General features: G+C 45.3%; 1 protein-coding gene and 1 long non-coding RNA gene across 2 annotated transcripts; both read left to right on the forward strand.

Annotated features, from left to right (window-relative positions):
• Positions 1-573: 573 nt before the first annotated feature.
• TRIM24 (tripartite motif containing 24) lies at positions 574-5521 on the forward strand. The gene is made up of 5 exons (XM_032107307.1): positions 574-676; positions 1582-1714; positions 2737-2811; positions 4049-4198; positions 5265-5521. Exons 1-5 carry the CDS (start codon positions 603-605, stop codon positions 5472-5474), a joined length of 642 nt encoding a protein of 213 aa, XP_031963198.1. The 5' UTR covers positions 574-602; the 3' UTR covers positions 5475-5521.
• A 6869-nt stretch (positions 5522-12390) lies between these two features.
• On the forward strand, positions 12391-13202 carry LOC116443265. Its single transcript, XR_004239796.1, has 3 exons — positions 12391-12492; positions 12756-12787; positions 13166-13202. It is a non-coding gene; the product is annotated as an uncharacterized LOC116443265 (long non-coding RNA).
• The last annotated feature ends 2604 nt before the right edge of the window (positions 13203-15806 follow it).

Here is a 15806-nt window from a genome sequence, read left to right on the forward strand (position 1 = left end):
TATTATGGCAGCAGGGTCAGTCAGCTGCTTTCATGATTGCTTTTTGTTCCTGTTTCAGATGGATAGAGCAATGTCATAGGTTCATACACTCACAGGATGGTTTGGGTTGGAAGGGACCTTTAAAGCCCTCTAATTTGAACCGCCCTGCAATGCTCAGGGACATCTTCAACTGGATCAGGTTGCTTGGAGCCCCATCCAACCTGGCCTTGAATTTCCAGGGATGGGGCCTCTACCACCTCTCCAGGCAACCTGTGCCAGTGTTTCACAACCCTCACAGTAAAAAACTTTTTCCTTGTATCTAGTCTGAATCTACCCTCTTTCAGTTTAAAACAATGTTCTCATATAGATTCATAAGGCCTCTGCATCTTTTTCCTTCACTTCATCCAATTCTTCCTGATCCTTGGATATTGTAATGCATCATTCCTCTATCTTTAATTTGTTTCTTGTTTTCTTGTATCATAAGATCTTCAGGTCATGGCCTGTATCAATTTTTGCATGTCTGCCACATCATTTCTGTAAGGCCCATCCAGGCACAGAGGTGACATTGTCATAAACCACCCTGTGAAGTTAAGAGAGTAGAAAGTAAAACTTCTTGAAGCAAAATGCCCGTCATTCACCAGTGTATGCTGAAACTGGCAGATGGTGAAAATCTTTGGATCACTCTGAATAGGAAACAGTAAGATTTTATTTTTAAATTTTTGAAGTCTTCTGCCTTACTATTGAGATGAAATAAAGGGTGCTGCAGAAACCATTTCCCATTTATGGAGATGCTGTTATTAGAATGTACCTCTGAGCAAATACATGCAGTTGGATCTCGTAACTGGTTATTGCTGGATTCTGTCTTCTGTGTGACGATTCAGCCCTCTGGTGGTTATCTGCAAGCATGCAAGTTTCTTTTTCTGTGGAGAACTATATGAAAAACATAGACTGTTCATAGTTTTTTAAAACTGAGGTTCATAAATTGTGTTTGACAATCAGTGGACATAGCTTGCAGAACTAATTATGTCATAGTCTTATGCTGACCTTTAAATCTCCAGGGTTGTCTTATATAAACTGGTAAAATCATGAACATCTGAAAGTTTTAGGGAGTGAAATATTTTCAGTTTTACAAAAACTCTTGTCTGTGGTAATCTCTGTAGATTAGTAGTGTGCTGTAACAGATCAAGCTTGTAGAGAATACGTAGTTCTCACTATAATACTAATACTTTTCCTTCTGTTCAGCCCACATGATTCCTTTAGTCTCTCTGTAGTTATGGTTGTACAGGGCTCTTAAAAGTGCTTTCCTTAAATCCTGTGAGCTCAAGTGAAAAATTTCAGTACTGACAAAGGTAGAAATCATCTGTCTGTCTTTCTGTTAGGACACCATTAATGACACCAGTGCCACTAAAAGGAAACAAAGCTGTAGTAAAGCATTTTGGCCAGCTGTCTCAGCCTTTTGTAGTGTTTTAAAAATCACCACCAACAAAACAACAGAGATGCAGAGAAAACCCACCCCACAGATGAGGGACTTACCCAGAAATATGTGGAAAGCCTTCTGTCAAAGGTGTGCTCCCTCACACAAAGTCTTTTTGTCTTCTTTAGTGGAGAGTGGATTTGTACATTCTGTTGGGATTTGTCCAAGCCAGAAGTTGAGCGTGACTGTGATAAACCTGCTCACGGCTCTGAAAAAAGAAAATTGGAAGACACCATGGGTTTGGCACCCATAGACCGTAGGGTAAGGATAAAATTGCTATTTAAACCTTTTAAACCGAAGCAGTTTTGAGCTGTGTTAGAAACTTTCATCAGTGTTTTACCTGGTTTCAGTTGGCAACTTGTGTAAGTATGCTGAAATTAGTATTTTATGTGGGCTCTTGGTCTACATGTAGAGCCATTTATGGCAGAGTACTAGGGAGAAGACTCTCAGGTTCACGATGTACGACACTGATAATGTGGGTGATTTTGATGAGATTTATTGCCAATACAGTACCTAAGTATTGCCAATGCAGTGTATTATACCAGCAGGTCTAAAGGGCTGTAACATAAGCAGGTACAGCTGGAAACGTGCAGGTTTGCAGAAAGCACAATTGCAAAGCAGCAGAGCACCCACAGAGCTACTTTAGGATTTTATCTCCACATGTGGCTGGATCTTAGCCCTGTTACTCCCCTGTCCAAAACGGAGTGTTCCCAGGGCTGGATGTACCCTGCAGGTGTCCCTGCTGGGGTGGGATCCACCTGGAAGCTGCCCTGCAAGCTCTGGAGATCAGTTTGCCCAGTTGGCCCAGTCTCCAGGAGCATTTTGTACCCTTTTGCAGGCCCACGTGTACCAAGATCAATCACAATCTTCACCATTCCCCCATCTCTGGAATGCATTGATTATGCAAGCATCCAGACAGCTCCTCCTGCAATTCCCACCTGGTGTTCTTATCTTAGGATAAATCACACTGCCCATCAAGAGCAGTGTGTGTTTGTGTGTGTGTGGAGGACAGACTGTCACACCATTATTTACATGGCTCGATGGACATTTTGCATTAAATGTAAGTCCTTTAAAGATTCTGGTAAGGGATCAGCAAGCATAAAATCACACAAAAGTATTTCTAGAATCTCTCTCAAGGCTCAAGATCCAGTTTAATATATTTGTATACACAAAGAAAAAGGGGGAATACTAAGCATCTGTTCCATATTTTCTGTAGTTTGTGATTTTAGAATAAACCGTATAGGATTCCTGAACTACTTGGGTCTCTATTTGTCTTGACACAGAAGTGTGAAAGACTGCTGCTGTACCTCTACTGCCATGAAATGAGTCCTGCCTTTCAAGATCCAGTTCCTCCCACAGAATGTACCTCACTTCTTCCCATTTTATGTTAGCAGCATGTTTGCCATGTTTCTAATGGCATTCCAAACTCCATTATCAGAAGTCAAACTCCACAGATATTGAATACATTAAATATGTTTAGTTTTATTAAAACTCTGTGAAGGGGGGAAGTTAAAAGTTGAAGCACTGGGTTGGCAGGAGATTTACAAGTATTCCCCAATAGCTGATTTTACTTAATACTTCAGAAATAGTTACAGAAAGTAAGTTCTAACACTGCTGACTTCATATCCTGAGTGATATCACTGAGAAGGTGAATTGGGATGTTTTTGGGGGTTTTAAACATTACCTGATTTTGAGGACTGGGGTACTTCATAGTACAGATACGATATAGAATTTCTTATTGTTAGCTTGAAATTTGTTAGTTCAAAATGGTACACAGTACCTGGGTGCATTAGAAGTCCAAGGACACACAGAGCTACCACCATGATCAGATGAAAGATGTTCTTCAAACAAGTCAGTGGCGAAGGACAATTAAATGGGGAAAGAGTTCATCCAAAAGTAGTATGTTCCTATGCAGCCTTTATTCCATTTAAATAAGAATTCTGAAGAACATTCCACAGGGTTTAATAATAAGAAATGGCACAAGAGATTCATTGATTAACCATATGATGGCCATGTCTTACTAAATTCAGGTATGAAAAATGTGAATCTAGTTAGGAGAAAGTAGGAAAAAAATATAAATTAAAATTTAAATTAGAAAAAAAAAGTACTACCACTGGTTTTCTTCTTATTTACTTTCTTATTCTTTCTAAAGAAGAAAAATCTTAACCCTACAGCCACAGTTTGAGTATCAAACCCGTTGATATCTCTGAAATTTGCCACCATTTCAAAGGACTTATTTCATATGGTGGTCTTGAGAATGAAACTTAATAGATAGCTTATTTGACTACACGTGAAAACAGTGTCCACACCAAGTCATTGGCTCTATTATATGTAGTCCGTGGAGGTGGAGGGTTTATGTTTCTCTATGATTTTAAAACAGGCATTGGAAGGAGTATATTTTAGTCACCAAATTGTCATAGATCACTGTTATTCCAGAAGCTGTCTGCATGTTAAAAACCACAAGTCTTATATGTTTGAGCTATACTTTGAAGATGAGACTAAACCTTGCCCACTCCCTCAAATCTAAAGGCTTATAAAACAATAAATTATGAACATGATTACATTTGGGAGGGTTGGTTTTTTTTCTCCACTAAGGTCCCTGATTACTACAAAATAATCAAAAAGCCTATGGGTTTGTCAACCATCAAGGAAAGACTTGAAGTGACCAATTCATTCTACACAAAGCCAGAAGATTTTGTGGCTGATTTCAGACTGATTTTCCAAAACTGTACTGAATTTAATGAGGTTAGAAAAGTAGATACTTGATCAGGTTTTGTTGGTTTAGTTGCTTTCAGGAAAACTGTAATGGGGGTAGAACTTCCAACACAAGAATTTATTGTATTAAACTTGTTTTGATGATGAGACTGAGGTGAAATCATCGATCAGATTTGACACTGCTGTGGTCTGAGATGACTCTGCAGTGGAGATCTTTCCATGGAGGGGAGGAGGATGGTAACAAACATAGCTGAATGGCAGGACAGCAGGTAAAGAAAAGGACAGTTTTTTATCATGCAGGTTAATGGTGGGCATTATGATTTAAAAATTGGTTTCATCCTCCTTGCCTCAGATCTTAAATTCAGTGGGATTTTCATTCTGGGAGCTCTGTACTCACCCTTATGATTTCAAGTTGCATGTTGAGTGATTATTATCCCCTACTGCACATAAGGGAACACGTGGTGAAATAGGGATGCAGGTTCTGAGTGGACCACAAAATGAGAGAGAATTACAGTGGAATAAAGGCTTCTCCAAGTGGCCTCCATGGGGTTCTCATCCAGTCATCCTTGATAGCCAGGAGTTATTCCCACCACAGTGATCTCCACTTCAGGAAACTAAAAGCTCTGGTGGGTATGGATGACTTTAGGACTGCCCAGTCTTCCACATTACAGTCATTGTCTACTGAGTAATATTTTCACTGTTACTAAAAAGATCTGTAAGCTAGAGAAGTTTCTAACACCCTGAGGGTATATCTATGTGTTTCACAGCATAACACAACTTCTGTCCCCCTGCCCCCACCCCAGTCAGGATTTAAGAGTTCTTCTTAGAATCTCTTTACATAGCTTTCAGAACCCAGGCAGGGTGGCTTTTGTGAGTGGCTTCTGTGGTCACCTGTCAGAGAAAAAAATCATTGGGGGGTGTTGAAAGATCTGCCCTCGCTCTCTGTTTTGCAGACTCGTGCTCTTTGGGACCCTGTGTTCTGTAGCCATTCTTGCTGCTGATTGATGTTTTCTTGTCGTTTGTACCTAAAAGTCCTAGTGTGACCTGAGTACAAAGCTATTTCATGATGCACTGATGATGTTAATTCACCCAACAGCCTGACTCAGAAGTGGCTGATGCCGGCATGAAACTCGAAGCCTACTTTGAAGATCTTCTAAGGAACCTTTATCCTGAGAGAAAGTTCCCTGTACAGCCAAGCAGCCAGAGTGAAAAAGAGAATCCAGAACTTACTGATGACTCAGATGATGACTTTGTACAGCCCCGGAAAAAACGCCTCAAAGGAGAAGACCGTCAGTTGCTTAAATGAGCCCCATGTGTTACGACAGGAAGTTTTTTAAAAACTGAGAATATTTATCACTGTTCTCACTGTTTTGACTTGTAGGTTTGTGAATATTTACTAGACTTTGTACCCCATCTGAAACACAAATCTAATGGAGATCAAGGCATGTGAAGAGCTTCTCTGAAGTTCAAACCTTTCATCTCTTTTCTGGAGCAGCTCAGAAATTGCCATTTGTGTGGAGTGACAACTGTTTAACTTTGCTTTGAAGAAGAAGTTTGTATAGAATTGAACCTCAAAACATGACATGGGTTCAACATGTGGCTGAGGTTGAAGAAAGTGTGATCTCACCAGATTTTTAATTTTACCAAAGGCATGTGGCTGGCCATAATTTGATCTCTCTGTACTGTATTCAACACAAACCACGAAAAAAGATGGTATAATGTTACTGTCCTGCAATACTGATTGGTATAATGAAAGTGTAGTTGCCCCCAAAGAAGTTATTGGGAATTTTAAAATGTAAGGGAGAGGGTATTAAAAATAACTTTAAAAAAAAGGAAGAAGAGGAATTTGTTTGAGAGTTTCTAATGGAGTAAGTGAAGGACAGAATATTTTGGTTTGCACCATTTTTCTCACCACCAGCAGGAAACAATGGTATTTCTGTACTATTTTGTTTAACAGGTATCTCAAGTGTGATGTACCTCTGTTTAATGATCGGAAAATCTTGAGTGGAAAAATGTTTGTTTGCAAAACCAGTCATTTTTGTGTATTTTTAAAGAGGGGAGAAAAAGCATCCTTTCTGTCCACAATCCCTTGTTCTTTTTCCGTATTTCTAAATCTGTCATTGTCAGAATGCAACCAGCATTCACCTGGGAGTACACAAGTTTGAAGAGAAAGAAGGCTCTTCAGCCCTTCATCTATCCTGGTTAAGATCACCACAAAATGAGGATGAAGTACCTTATTTTGTTTGGTCTACTTTCCAGAAGCTCTGACAACATTAGGATTGCTTCTGCCCTCAGAGGCTGCGGAGTTAGAGCAGTACTTGTCTGTGGTTGCCCTAGCTATTGTTTTTTAGTCTTCATTTATGTCATCTTAAATGAAAACTCAGTGTTTGGGAGAGCAGACAGCCATTTGGATTAATTGAGCTCTGACTGTGCCAGAATTCTGCAGTTTGACTTGTGAAGACACTTGAGCGTACCCAAGCCTGCTTCTGCCTGGCTCTGTAGCCCTGGTGTGGTGCATAGAGCATGGCAGAGACTGGATCCAAGTGCTGCTTGTGCCTCTCTGCTGCGTGCGTGTGGAATGAGAAAAAGGCCTGGCTTTGCCTCTCACCCGATGAGATCGTGCCTGTCTTTGTCATAGGGTGGCACTGCACACTAAAACAGAGTGGCCACTCCACAGGGGCCACAGGCCACCGGCGAACAGCCGCAGCACGCCAGCCCGGCGCCCCCGAGCTGCAACGTAGTTGCTGGGAGCCTCGAAATCCTCCTGCCTGCCAAAAGCCTGGCCCCAGCACGGTCTGCAGCCAAACCTCGGCGCTGACCATCACCTCGCACACCTGCCGGGGTGCGTTGGTTCAGCGCAGCCTGGTTTTATTAGTGGGGGCGGGGGAAGCCACGGGGCGGCTTCTGAGAGAAGCTGCTCGAAGCCTCTGCTATGTCCAGCAGGGCCAATCTCTGACAGCTCTGAAGATAGACGTGCTGCTGGCCCAATTAGAGAAGTTGGTAGTGCCTCTTTGATGACTTATTTAAGGCAGGGAAAAAAACTGCGCTCAGTTCTTCCGAGGCGCGGGGAGGTGCCGCGGCCGGGGCTATCGCGGCGCCGCAAGAGGCCCTGTGGGCAGCGCGGCCATGTAGCCGCCACCGTCTTAGCATGGCTTAGTGGCTTTTAGCCAGCTGTACTGCGAGCAGAAGGGCAGAGGCAGGGGCTTGTTCTTTGCAGCACTCTGCATAAAGAGAGGTGCTGAATGGTGCCAGGGCTGCTGCAGCTGGCACCGCCTGCATGGTGGCGGCGGGGCTGGTGGCGCAAGCATGGCGAGCAATTCCCCGACAAGGAATCCAGACAAGAGCAAATTCTCAGCGCTGCAAACTCCTACAGAAGTCTTTGAACTGGTGGAACTTGGTGACAATGCTACTTACGAGCAGGAATTTTTTCTTCCAAGTCAGAGAAAAGGAAAGGTGGAGACACGTGAGGAGAACCGACATGGTGGCACTGAAGTCAGTAAAGAAAGAGGAAGTGCTGCAAGCGCCGGAGCCGAAATTTTCTTCGGCGAGCTGTAGTAAAAGACTATGGGTAAGTAAGCTGTCCCCCCACAGCTCCTTGAGTCCACGAGAGACGCAGGGGTTCACTTGCGTGACAGAGCAAGTGGACGCCAAGGGGAGCTATGAAAACCTTCACTCATGTAAATGAGTGACTCACGGGCAGCAGTTTTTCCTAGCCGGAGAAGAGGAGGAGGTGTTCAGCCTGTTTTGCCCGTGAGAAGGACTCCCATTTCAGCAGGTTGGGCGGGGCTGCTGCTTGTGAGAAGAGAACCAAGTTGTAGAAGTTCACAGAGAACTGTCTCCCATGGAGGGGGGACTCCACAGTACAGTGGAAGAAAGACTCTTTTTTCTCTGAATGAACAGAAGAAATTAGAAGTGACAAACAGATTAAAAACTGCATGCTTTCTCTCCCTGCGTTGTTAGTGGGAAAGAGGCAGGGGCTGGGAAGAAGAAAGTGTTCTAAAAGTCATCAGTGAGCAGTGTGGGGCCTCAGTCAGGGCCCTGTTCAGGGTGTGGTGGTCTTCTCTGCAGCCTTTGTCATAGAGTTTTGGTATAATAGGCAGAAGTTCTTCATGAAGATGTTTAAGTCATAAGCTATAACATTTCAGTCTCTGACAAGTGTAAGGTACGGCAAGCAGCTTTGGTGTATGGTGTAAGAGACAATGTGCCACCAAAGCCTGGCCTGATACAAGAAGGGACTTTGAGTCACTGGGGAGGTGAGTGATTTTGCAGAGAATTTGGCAGCTGTGGGAGAGTAAGAGCCCACAGGCAGCAGGAGCAGGTGCTGGAGAGGTGGCCGAGTGGGCCCTCCCAGGAATTGGTTAGAAAGGCATCTCAGGTATAGAAAAGATATGAAAGAAGGAATAAAGAAAAGGTAGAGGTACAGGCAAGGATAATGGCACCGTGTTTACAGCCCCTGATGGGAAAAAGTGCAGGGAGCCCCAGGACCAAAGGGAAGGGGGTGAGCTCCAGGACAGCGACTGGGAAGGAATCAGTGTGCCATTTGTAAAAAAAACCAGTAGAAACTGATTGTTAAGGGTGTCAGGATCTGCTATCGTACTGGGGGCTCACCACACTGGAGCCCTTGCTGAAGCGTGTTTCCTAGCAGACATGGGGACTTCTCTCTCTGATTGGAATTTTATGCCAAAGGGGGAACAATTGTTCAAATATTCTGGTAAGTGGGAAAGATGAGCGGGTGCATTTTATTCAAGCACGACTGGTGAATGAATGTGTGTGTGTGTGTATGCGAATTATTGCTGTGTGTTTTATCTTCATGGCTGCCTTTGGCCATTCCGTTCAGACGCATTGTACAGGGTTGGGAGAGGCCACGAAGCATGAGGCTTGAACAGTGAGTAGGCTTGTGTCCACGGAGGAGTTTTATACTTTTTCTCTGTGTAACGAGTGTCTTGGGGTGACTTTATGATGTGTATCCCCTATCACTGCTCTGTGCCCAGAAATTAATTTTGTGCTTTTCTGTGCCTTTAAACTGAGCCTGAGAGGGGGAAGAGGAAAAATACTGAGTGAGCTTTCCAAAGCAGTTGTTCAAGGATACACATACATGCTCCTCGGCATCCTGCTGAGGTGAGAGGAGCAGGGGAAGCACCCTGCTTGCTTTCCAGCCAGCTTTCAGCTCCTCTTCTCCGGAGGGAAAGAGAGTTGAACTTCATTTTCCTGGGATTTCGCTTTTTCCCTTCTTCTCTTCTGGACTGTTTCAACATCAGAACACATCAGGAGAATTCTCCACCGAGGCCCCGGAGGTGGGCCTACATTGACCCAGCTCCAAGGAGGAGGCGAGAGACCACACCTACAGAAGGACTCTGAACTCCTCCCAGGTTTCTCTCCACAGCTCTGAGGAGGAGGAGGAGAGGGACCACACCTACAGAAGGACTCTGAAATCCTCCCAGGTTTCTCTCCACAGCTCCGAGGTTTTATTATTCAGCATTATTATCCTTTTACTGTGTGTTTGATAAATAAAGAGTTTTTTTGTCTCTTTCATTTTTCTCCTAGGAAAGTTTCTTTTTGCCTGAACTGGGTGGGGAGGGTTGGTTGTAACCTGCCTGCTATCAGAGGATATTTTTCTCCACATTTGTCTGATCCCAAAGCCATCGCTTTGGGGTTTTTTAACCCAGTCTAAGGCTCTGTAGTGACTGTGTGCAGCAAAACTGAAGGGCTGCCATGAGCCAGGGGAGTTCTCTGGCTTGCTCAGATCCTGCTGCTGGGGAGGCAGCTCCAAGAGAAGAAGATGAATGGAGGGACCAGGCTGGGACGGAAGCTGTGGAGAGTCTGCTTCACATCCCTGCCCCTGCCAGCCTGGTTCTGATGTGCTGCTGTGGGGTGCTGCAGGCTGTTCCCCCCTGAGAGCTGAGGGTGCAGACCCTCAGGGGTTGCTTGAGGTCACAGGAATCACTTGAGGTCATTGGTGTGTCTAGTAGGGGTTACTTGAGGTCATTTGGGGTCACTTGAGGTCATTGGAGTCCCTGATGGGGTCACTTGAGGTCATTTGGGGGTCACTCAAGGTCATCTGGGGTTACTTAAGGTCATTTGAGATCACTTGAACCCATTTGGGGTTACTTGAGGTAATTTGGAATTGCTTGAGGTCATTTTGGAGTCACTTGAGGTCATTTGGGGGGTCACTCAAGGTCATTTGGGGTCGCTTGAAGTCATTTAGGGTCACTTGAGTTCATTTGGAATCACTTGCAGTCATCTGAGGTTACTTGAGGTCATTTGGACGCCTTGATGGGGTCACTCGAGGTCATTTGGGGGTCACTTGAGGTCATCTGGGGTTACTTGAGGTCATTTGGAGGTCAGTTGAGGTCATCTGGGGTTACTTGAGGTCATTTGGGGTCACTTGAGGTCACTTGAGGTCATTGGAGCCCCTGATGGGGTCACTTGAGGTCATTTGGGGGTCACTCAAGGTCATCTGGGGTCACTTGAGGTCATTTGGGGGTCACTCGAGGTCATTTAGGGTTACTTGAGCTCATTTGGAATCACTTGCGGTCATCTGAGGTTACTCGAGTCCCTGATGGGGTCACTTATGGTCATTTGGGGGTCACTTGAGGTAATCTGGGGTTACTTGAGGTCATTTGGGGGTCCCTTGAGGTCATTTGGGGTTACTTGAGGTCATTGGAGCCCCTGATGGGGTCACTTGAGGTCATTTGGGGGTCACTCGAGGTCATTTGGGGTCACTTGAGGTCATTTAGGGTTACTTGAGGTCATTTGAAATCACTTGCAATCATCTGAGGTTACTTGAGGTCACTCGAGTCCCTGATGGGGTCACTTGAGGTCATTTGGGGGTCACTCAAGGTCATTTGGGGTCACTCGAGGTCATTTGGGGGTCACTCAAGGTCATTTGGGGGTCACTCAAGGTCATTTGGAATCATTTGCGGTCATTTGGGGTTATTTGAGGTCACTCGAGTCCCTGGTGGGGTCACTTGAGGTCATTTGGGGGTCAGTTGAGGTCATCTGGGCTCACTTGAGGTCATTTGGGGTTACTTGAGGTCATTGGAGCTCCTGATGGGGGTCACCTGAGGGTCACTCGAGGTCATTTGGGGTTACTTGAGTTCATTTGGAATCACTTGCGGTCATCTGAGGTTACTTGAGGTCATTGGACTCCTTGATGGGGTCACTTGAGGTCATTTGGGGGTCACTCAATGTCATTTGGGGGTCACTTGAGGTCATTTGGGGTCACTCAAGGTCATTTAGGGTTACTTGAGTTCATTTGGAATCACTTGTGGTCATCTGAGGTTACTTGAGGTCATTGGACTCCTTGATGGGGTCACTTGAGGTCATTTGGGGGTCACTCAAGGTTATTTGGGGTTACTTGCAGTCATTTGGGGTTACTTGAGGTCATTTGGACTCCTTGATGGGGTCACTTGAGGTCATTTGGGGGTCACTCAAGGTCATTTGGGGGTCACTTGAGGTCATTTGGGGTCGCTTGAGGTCATTTAGGGTCACTTGAGTTCATTTGGAATCACTTGCAGTCATCTGAGGTTACTTGAGGTCATTTGGACGCCTTGATGGGGTCACTCGAGGTCATTTGGGGGTCAGTTGAGGTCATCTGGGGTTACTTGAGGTCATTTGGGGTCACTTGAGGTCACTTGAGGTCATTGGAGCCCCTGATGGGGTCACTTGAGGTCATTTGGGGGGTCACTCAAGGTCATCTGGGGGTCACTTGAGGTCATTTGGGGTCACTCAAGGTCATTTAGGGTTACTTGAGTTCATTTGGAATCACTTGTGGTCATCTGAGGTTACTTGAGGTCATTGGACTCCTTGATGGAGTCACTTGAGGTCATTTGGGGGTCACTCAAGGTTATTTGGGGTTACTTGAGGTCATTTGGGGGTCACGTGAGGTCATTTAGGGTTACTTGAGGTCATTTGGAATCATTTGCGGTCATTTGGGGTTACTTGAGGTCATTCGAGTCCCTGGTGGGGTCACTTGAGGTCGTTTGGGGGTCACTCGAGGTCATTTGGGGGTCACTCAAGGCCATTTGGGGTTACTTGAGTTCATTTGAAATCACTTGCGGTCATTTGGGGTTACTTGAGGTCATTTGGACTCCTTGATGGAGTCACTTGAGGTCATTTGAGGTTACTTGAGGTCATTTGGGGGTCACGAGGTCATTTGGGGGTCACTCGAGGTCATTTGGGGGTCACTCAAGGTCATTTGGAATCATTTGCAGTCATTTGGGGTTACTTGAGTTCATTTGGAATCACTTGCGGTCATCTGAGGTTACTTGAGGTCATTGGACTCCTTGATGGGGTCACTTGAGGTCATTTGGGGGTCACTTGAGGTCATTTGGGGTCACTCAAGGTCACTTAGGGTTACTTGAGTTCATTTGGAATCACTTGTGGTCATCTGAGGTTACTTGAGGTCATTGGACTCCTTGATGGGGTCACTTGAGGTCATTTGGGGTCACTCAAGGTCATTTGGGGGTCACTTGAGGTCATTTGGGGTCACTCAAGGTCATTTAGGGTTACTTGAGTTCATTTGAAATCACTTGCGGTCATCTGAGGTTACTTGAGGTCACTCGAGTCCCTGATGGGGTCACTTGAGGTCATTTGGGGGTCACTCAAGGTCATTTGGGGGTCACTTGAGGTCATTTGGGGTCACTCAAGGTCATTTAGGGTTACTTGAGTTCATTTGGAATCACTTGTGGTCCTCTGAGGTTACTTGAGGTCATTGGACTCCTTGATGGGGTCACTTGAGGTCATTTGGGGGTCACTCAAGGTTATTTGGGGTTACTTGAGGTCATTTGGGGGTCACGTGAGGTCATTTAGGGTTACTTGAGGTCATTTGGAATCATTTGCGGTCATTTGGGGTTACTTGAGGTCACTCGAGTCCCTGATGGGGTCACTTGAGGTCGTTTGAGGGTCACTCGAGGTCATTTGGGGTTACTTGAGTTCATTTGAAATCACTTGCGGTCATTTGGGGTTACTTGAGGTCATTTGGACTCCTTGATGGAGTCACTTGAGGTCATTTGAGGTTACTTGAGGTCATTTGGGGGTTACTTGAGGTCATTTGGAATCATTTGAGGTCATCTAGGGTTACTTGAGGTCATTTGGGGTTACTTGAGTTCATCTGGGGTTACTTGAGATCATTTGGAATTGCTTGAGGTCATTAGGGGTTACTTGAGGTCATTTGGGGTTACTTGAGTTCATCTGGGTCCAAGATACTCATTACTGCTTATCTTCTGTGAGATAAGAATTAGGAGAAACGCAAAGCAGGCACCAAACTTGAAAGAATATAAAGAAGTTTATTAACAGACCTAAAAGAGGAAAAAAAATTATACCATACCTTCAGAACACTTCCCCCCCCACCTTCCTCCCTTCTCCCGCTGACAGTGTAAAAAGACAACCCTTGAGATGTTCAGTCTGTTTAGCACTTCCACAATAACCTTGTTCAGTCCATTTAGAAAGAGAAGTCTCTTCTTGCTCGTGCTATGAAAACATTATCACAACGAGACAGCCGCCCACTTCCAAATATTGTTCAGTCCATTTAGGAAGAGGAGTCTCTCTGCTCGCATGCGAGTCCCTTACCCCGACTTGCAGCTTTTCCCTTTCGAAGGTCCACTCTTGAAGTTTTTGGGGTACAATTTTAAGGTTGAGCCGTTCAGAAACAAAAGTTCTCTTCACCCATCTCTGGGAGCATTTCATCTCTAAGAACAGAGGCCCTTCTCCTTCCCTGGGAGCAAAGGGTCTTCCTTATCTTCATCTCTAGGAACTGAGGCCTTCTCCTTTCCCATTTGGAGCAAAAGTCCTCATTGTTTCCATCTCTCCCTGTTCAAACTTCTCATGAAATTACAGCTGCGGCAGCATCTGCCTATCTCAGCGCAGGTGCTTTTGAACACTCCACCCCCATATCTTCATGAAATTACAACGGGATACTCTGATATATCATAGCTTCACAACAGAATTTCAGCTTTAAGCATCTCCTCTTTCTCCTTCCTCAGGTTTTCAGCTCTTCACAGCACTGAAAGGGTTAATCTCACCTAGGCCTTGCAGCTGGAATGTGGCTTATTGCAGTGGAGAGGGGGGGGAGCTGAGCCACTCCAGCTGCCCACAGCCCTGCTGTGGGGGGGTTCCACGGCTGGAACAGGCCCATGGCTCCAGGATGGCTGTGGCCCGGCCTGGCCCGCTGGCCCCCGCACGGGGCCCGCAGCCACCTGTCCCAGCACTGGAAACGAGAGAAAGCCTGTGCCTCAGGGTTTCTATTCTTAAGTGTGGATCACAGAGGTGGTCACAACTTTAAGTGGCTCAAAGAACTGTCCATATTCAAACTGGCCAGCTGATAGGTTCTGTCAGGTCACAGAGGAAGCTGTAAGCACCCCTCTACAGAACATCCCTTCCAGGACTATGCTTGCTAACCTATGACATTCTCCACCCCTCACCTCTGTGAAGACACATTTAAGAATTATTATCAAAGTTACATTCAACTTCCACCCCTCGACAGTTCAGTACAGTTTCAATGTAAGTTTCTCACTATCATTCTACTTAACTTACGACTTAATACTTGCTTTGCCCAGTATTTCTCCTAATTCTTATCTCACAGAATATAAACAGTAATGAGTATTTTGGACCAAACCACTACACTAAATTGGTGTTTCTGCCTGGTAACAGAACCAAACCTGCTACATGCTGTCGTCATCGTTGCTTGGTTTGTTTGGTTTTGTAATGGCAAGTTTTTACTACCTGAAGAGAGCTGCTTGCGAGTGATACCATCCCAGAGTACCAGAAAAGAGTGAAGAGAGGTTAAGGAGCAGAACAGAATGGTGAGGGAGACCATTCCAGCAACACTGGGGTGGTCAGTGCATGCCACAGTAGTGGAGATTTAAAAAAATAAAGCAGCACTGCCACTGCAGCATTTGAACTCTGAAAGGTCCAGCTTCACATTCAAGCTGTTCTCCCAGTGGAAAACATTCCTGCGGTCCAGTTACTTTGCTGTGTGCTGTGAAAACTCTCTCTTGAAAGAATCCCCTGGGAAAAAAAGCCTGACTCACCTTCCACCTGGTGGTTTTGAATATCACCCTGACAATCATCCGAAATCATCGCTGCAGTGAGGTTTGACATTCAGATTTTACTACTTCCGTGCAGGTGGTGTTTTAAGGTTGAGCCGTTCAGAAACAAAAGTTCTCTTCACCCGTCTCTGGGAGCATTTCATCTCTAAGAACAGAGGCCCTTCTCCTTCCCTGGGAGCAAAGAGTCTTCCTCATCTTCATCTTTAGGACTATCTCTGGGAGCATCTCTAGGAACTGAGGTTTTCTCCTTTCACATTTGGAGCAAAAGTCCTCATCGCTTCCATCTCTCCCTGTTCAACTTCTCATGAAATTACAGCTGTGTCAGCATCTGCCTATCTCAGCGCAGGTGCTTTTGCTTACGAGTTGAACACTCCACCCCCCATATCTTCATGAAATTACAACGGGATACTCTGATATATCATAGCTTCACAACAGACTTTCAGCTTTAAGCATCTCCTCTTTCTCCTCCCTCAGGTTTTCAGCTCTTCATAGCACTAAAAGGGTTAATCTCACCTCAGCCTTGCAGCTGGAATGTGGCTTATCGAAGTGGGGGAGGGGGGGGGGGGCGGAGCCAAGCCGCTCCGGCTGCT

The sequence above is a fragment of the Corvus moneduloides genome, chromosome 4 (genome assembly GCF_009650955.1).
Source record: "Corvus moneduloides isolate bCorMon1 chromosome 4, bCorMon1.pri, whole genome shotgun sequence".
Lineage (NCBI taxonomy): Eukaryota > Metazoa > Chordata > Aves > Passeriformes > Corvidae > Corvus > Corvus moneduloides.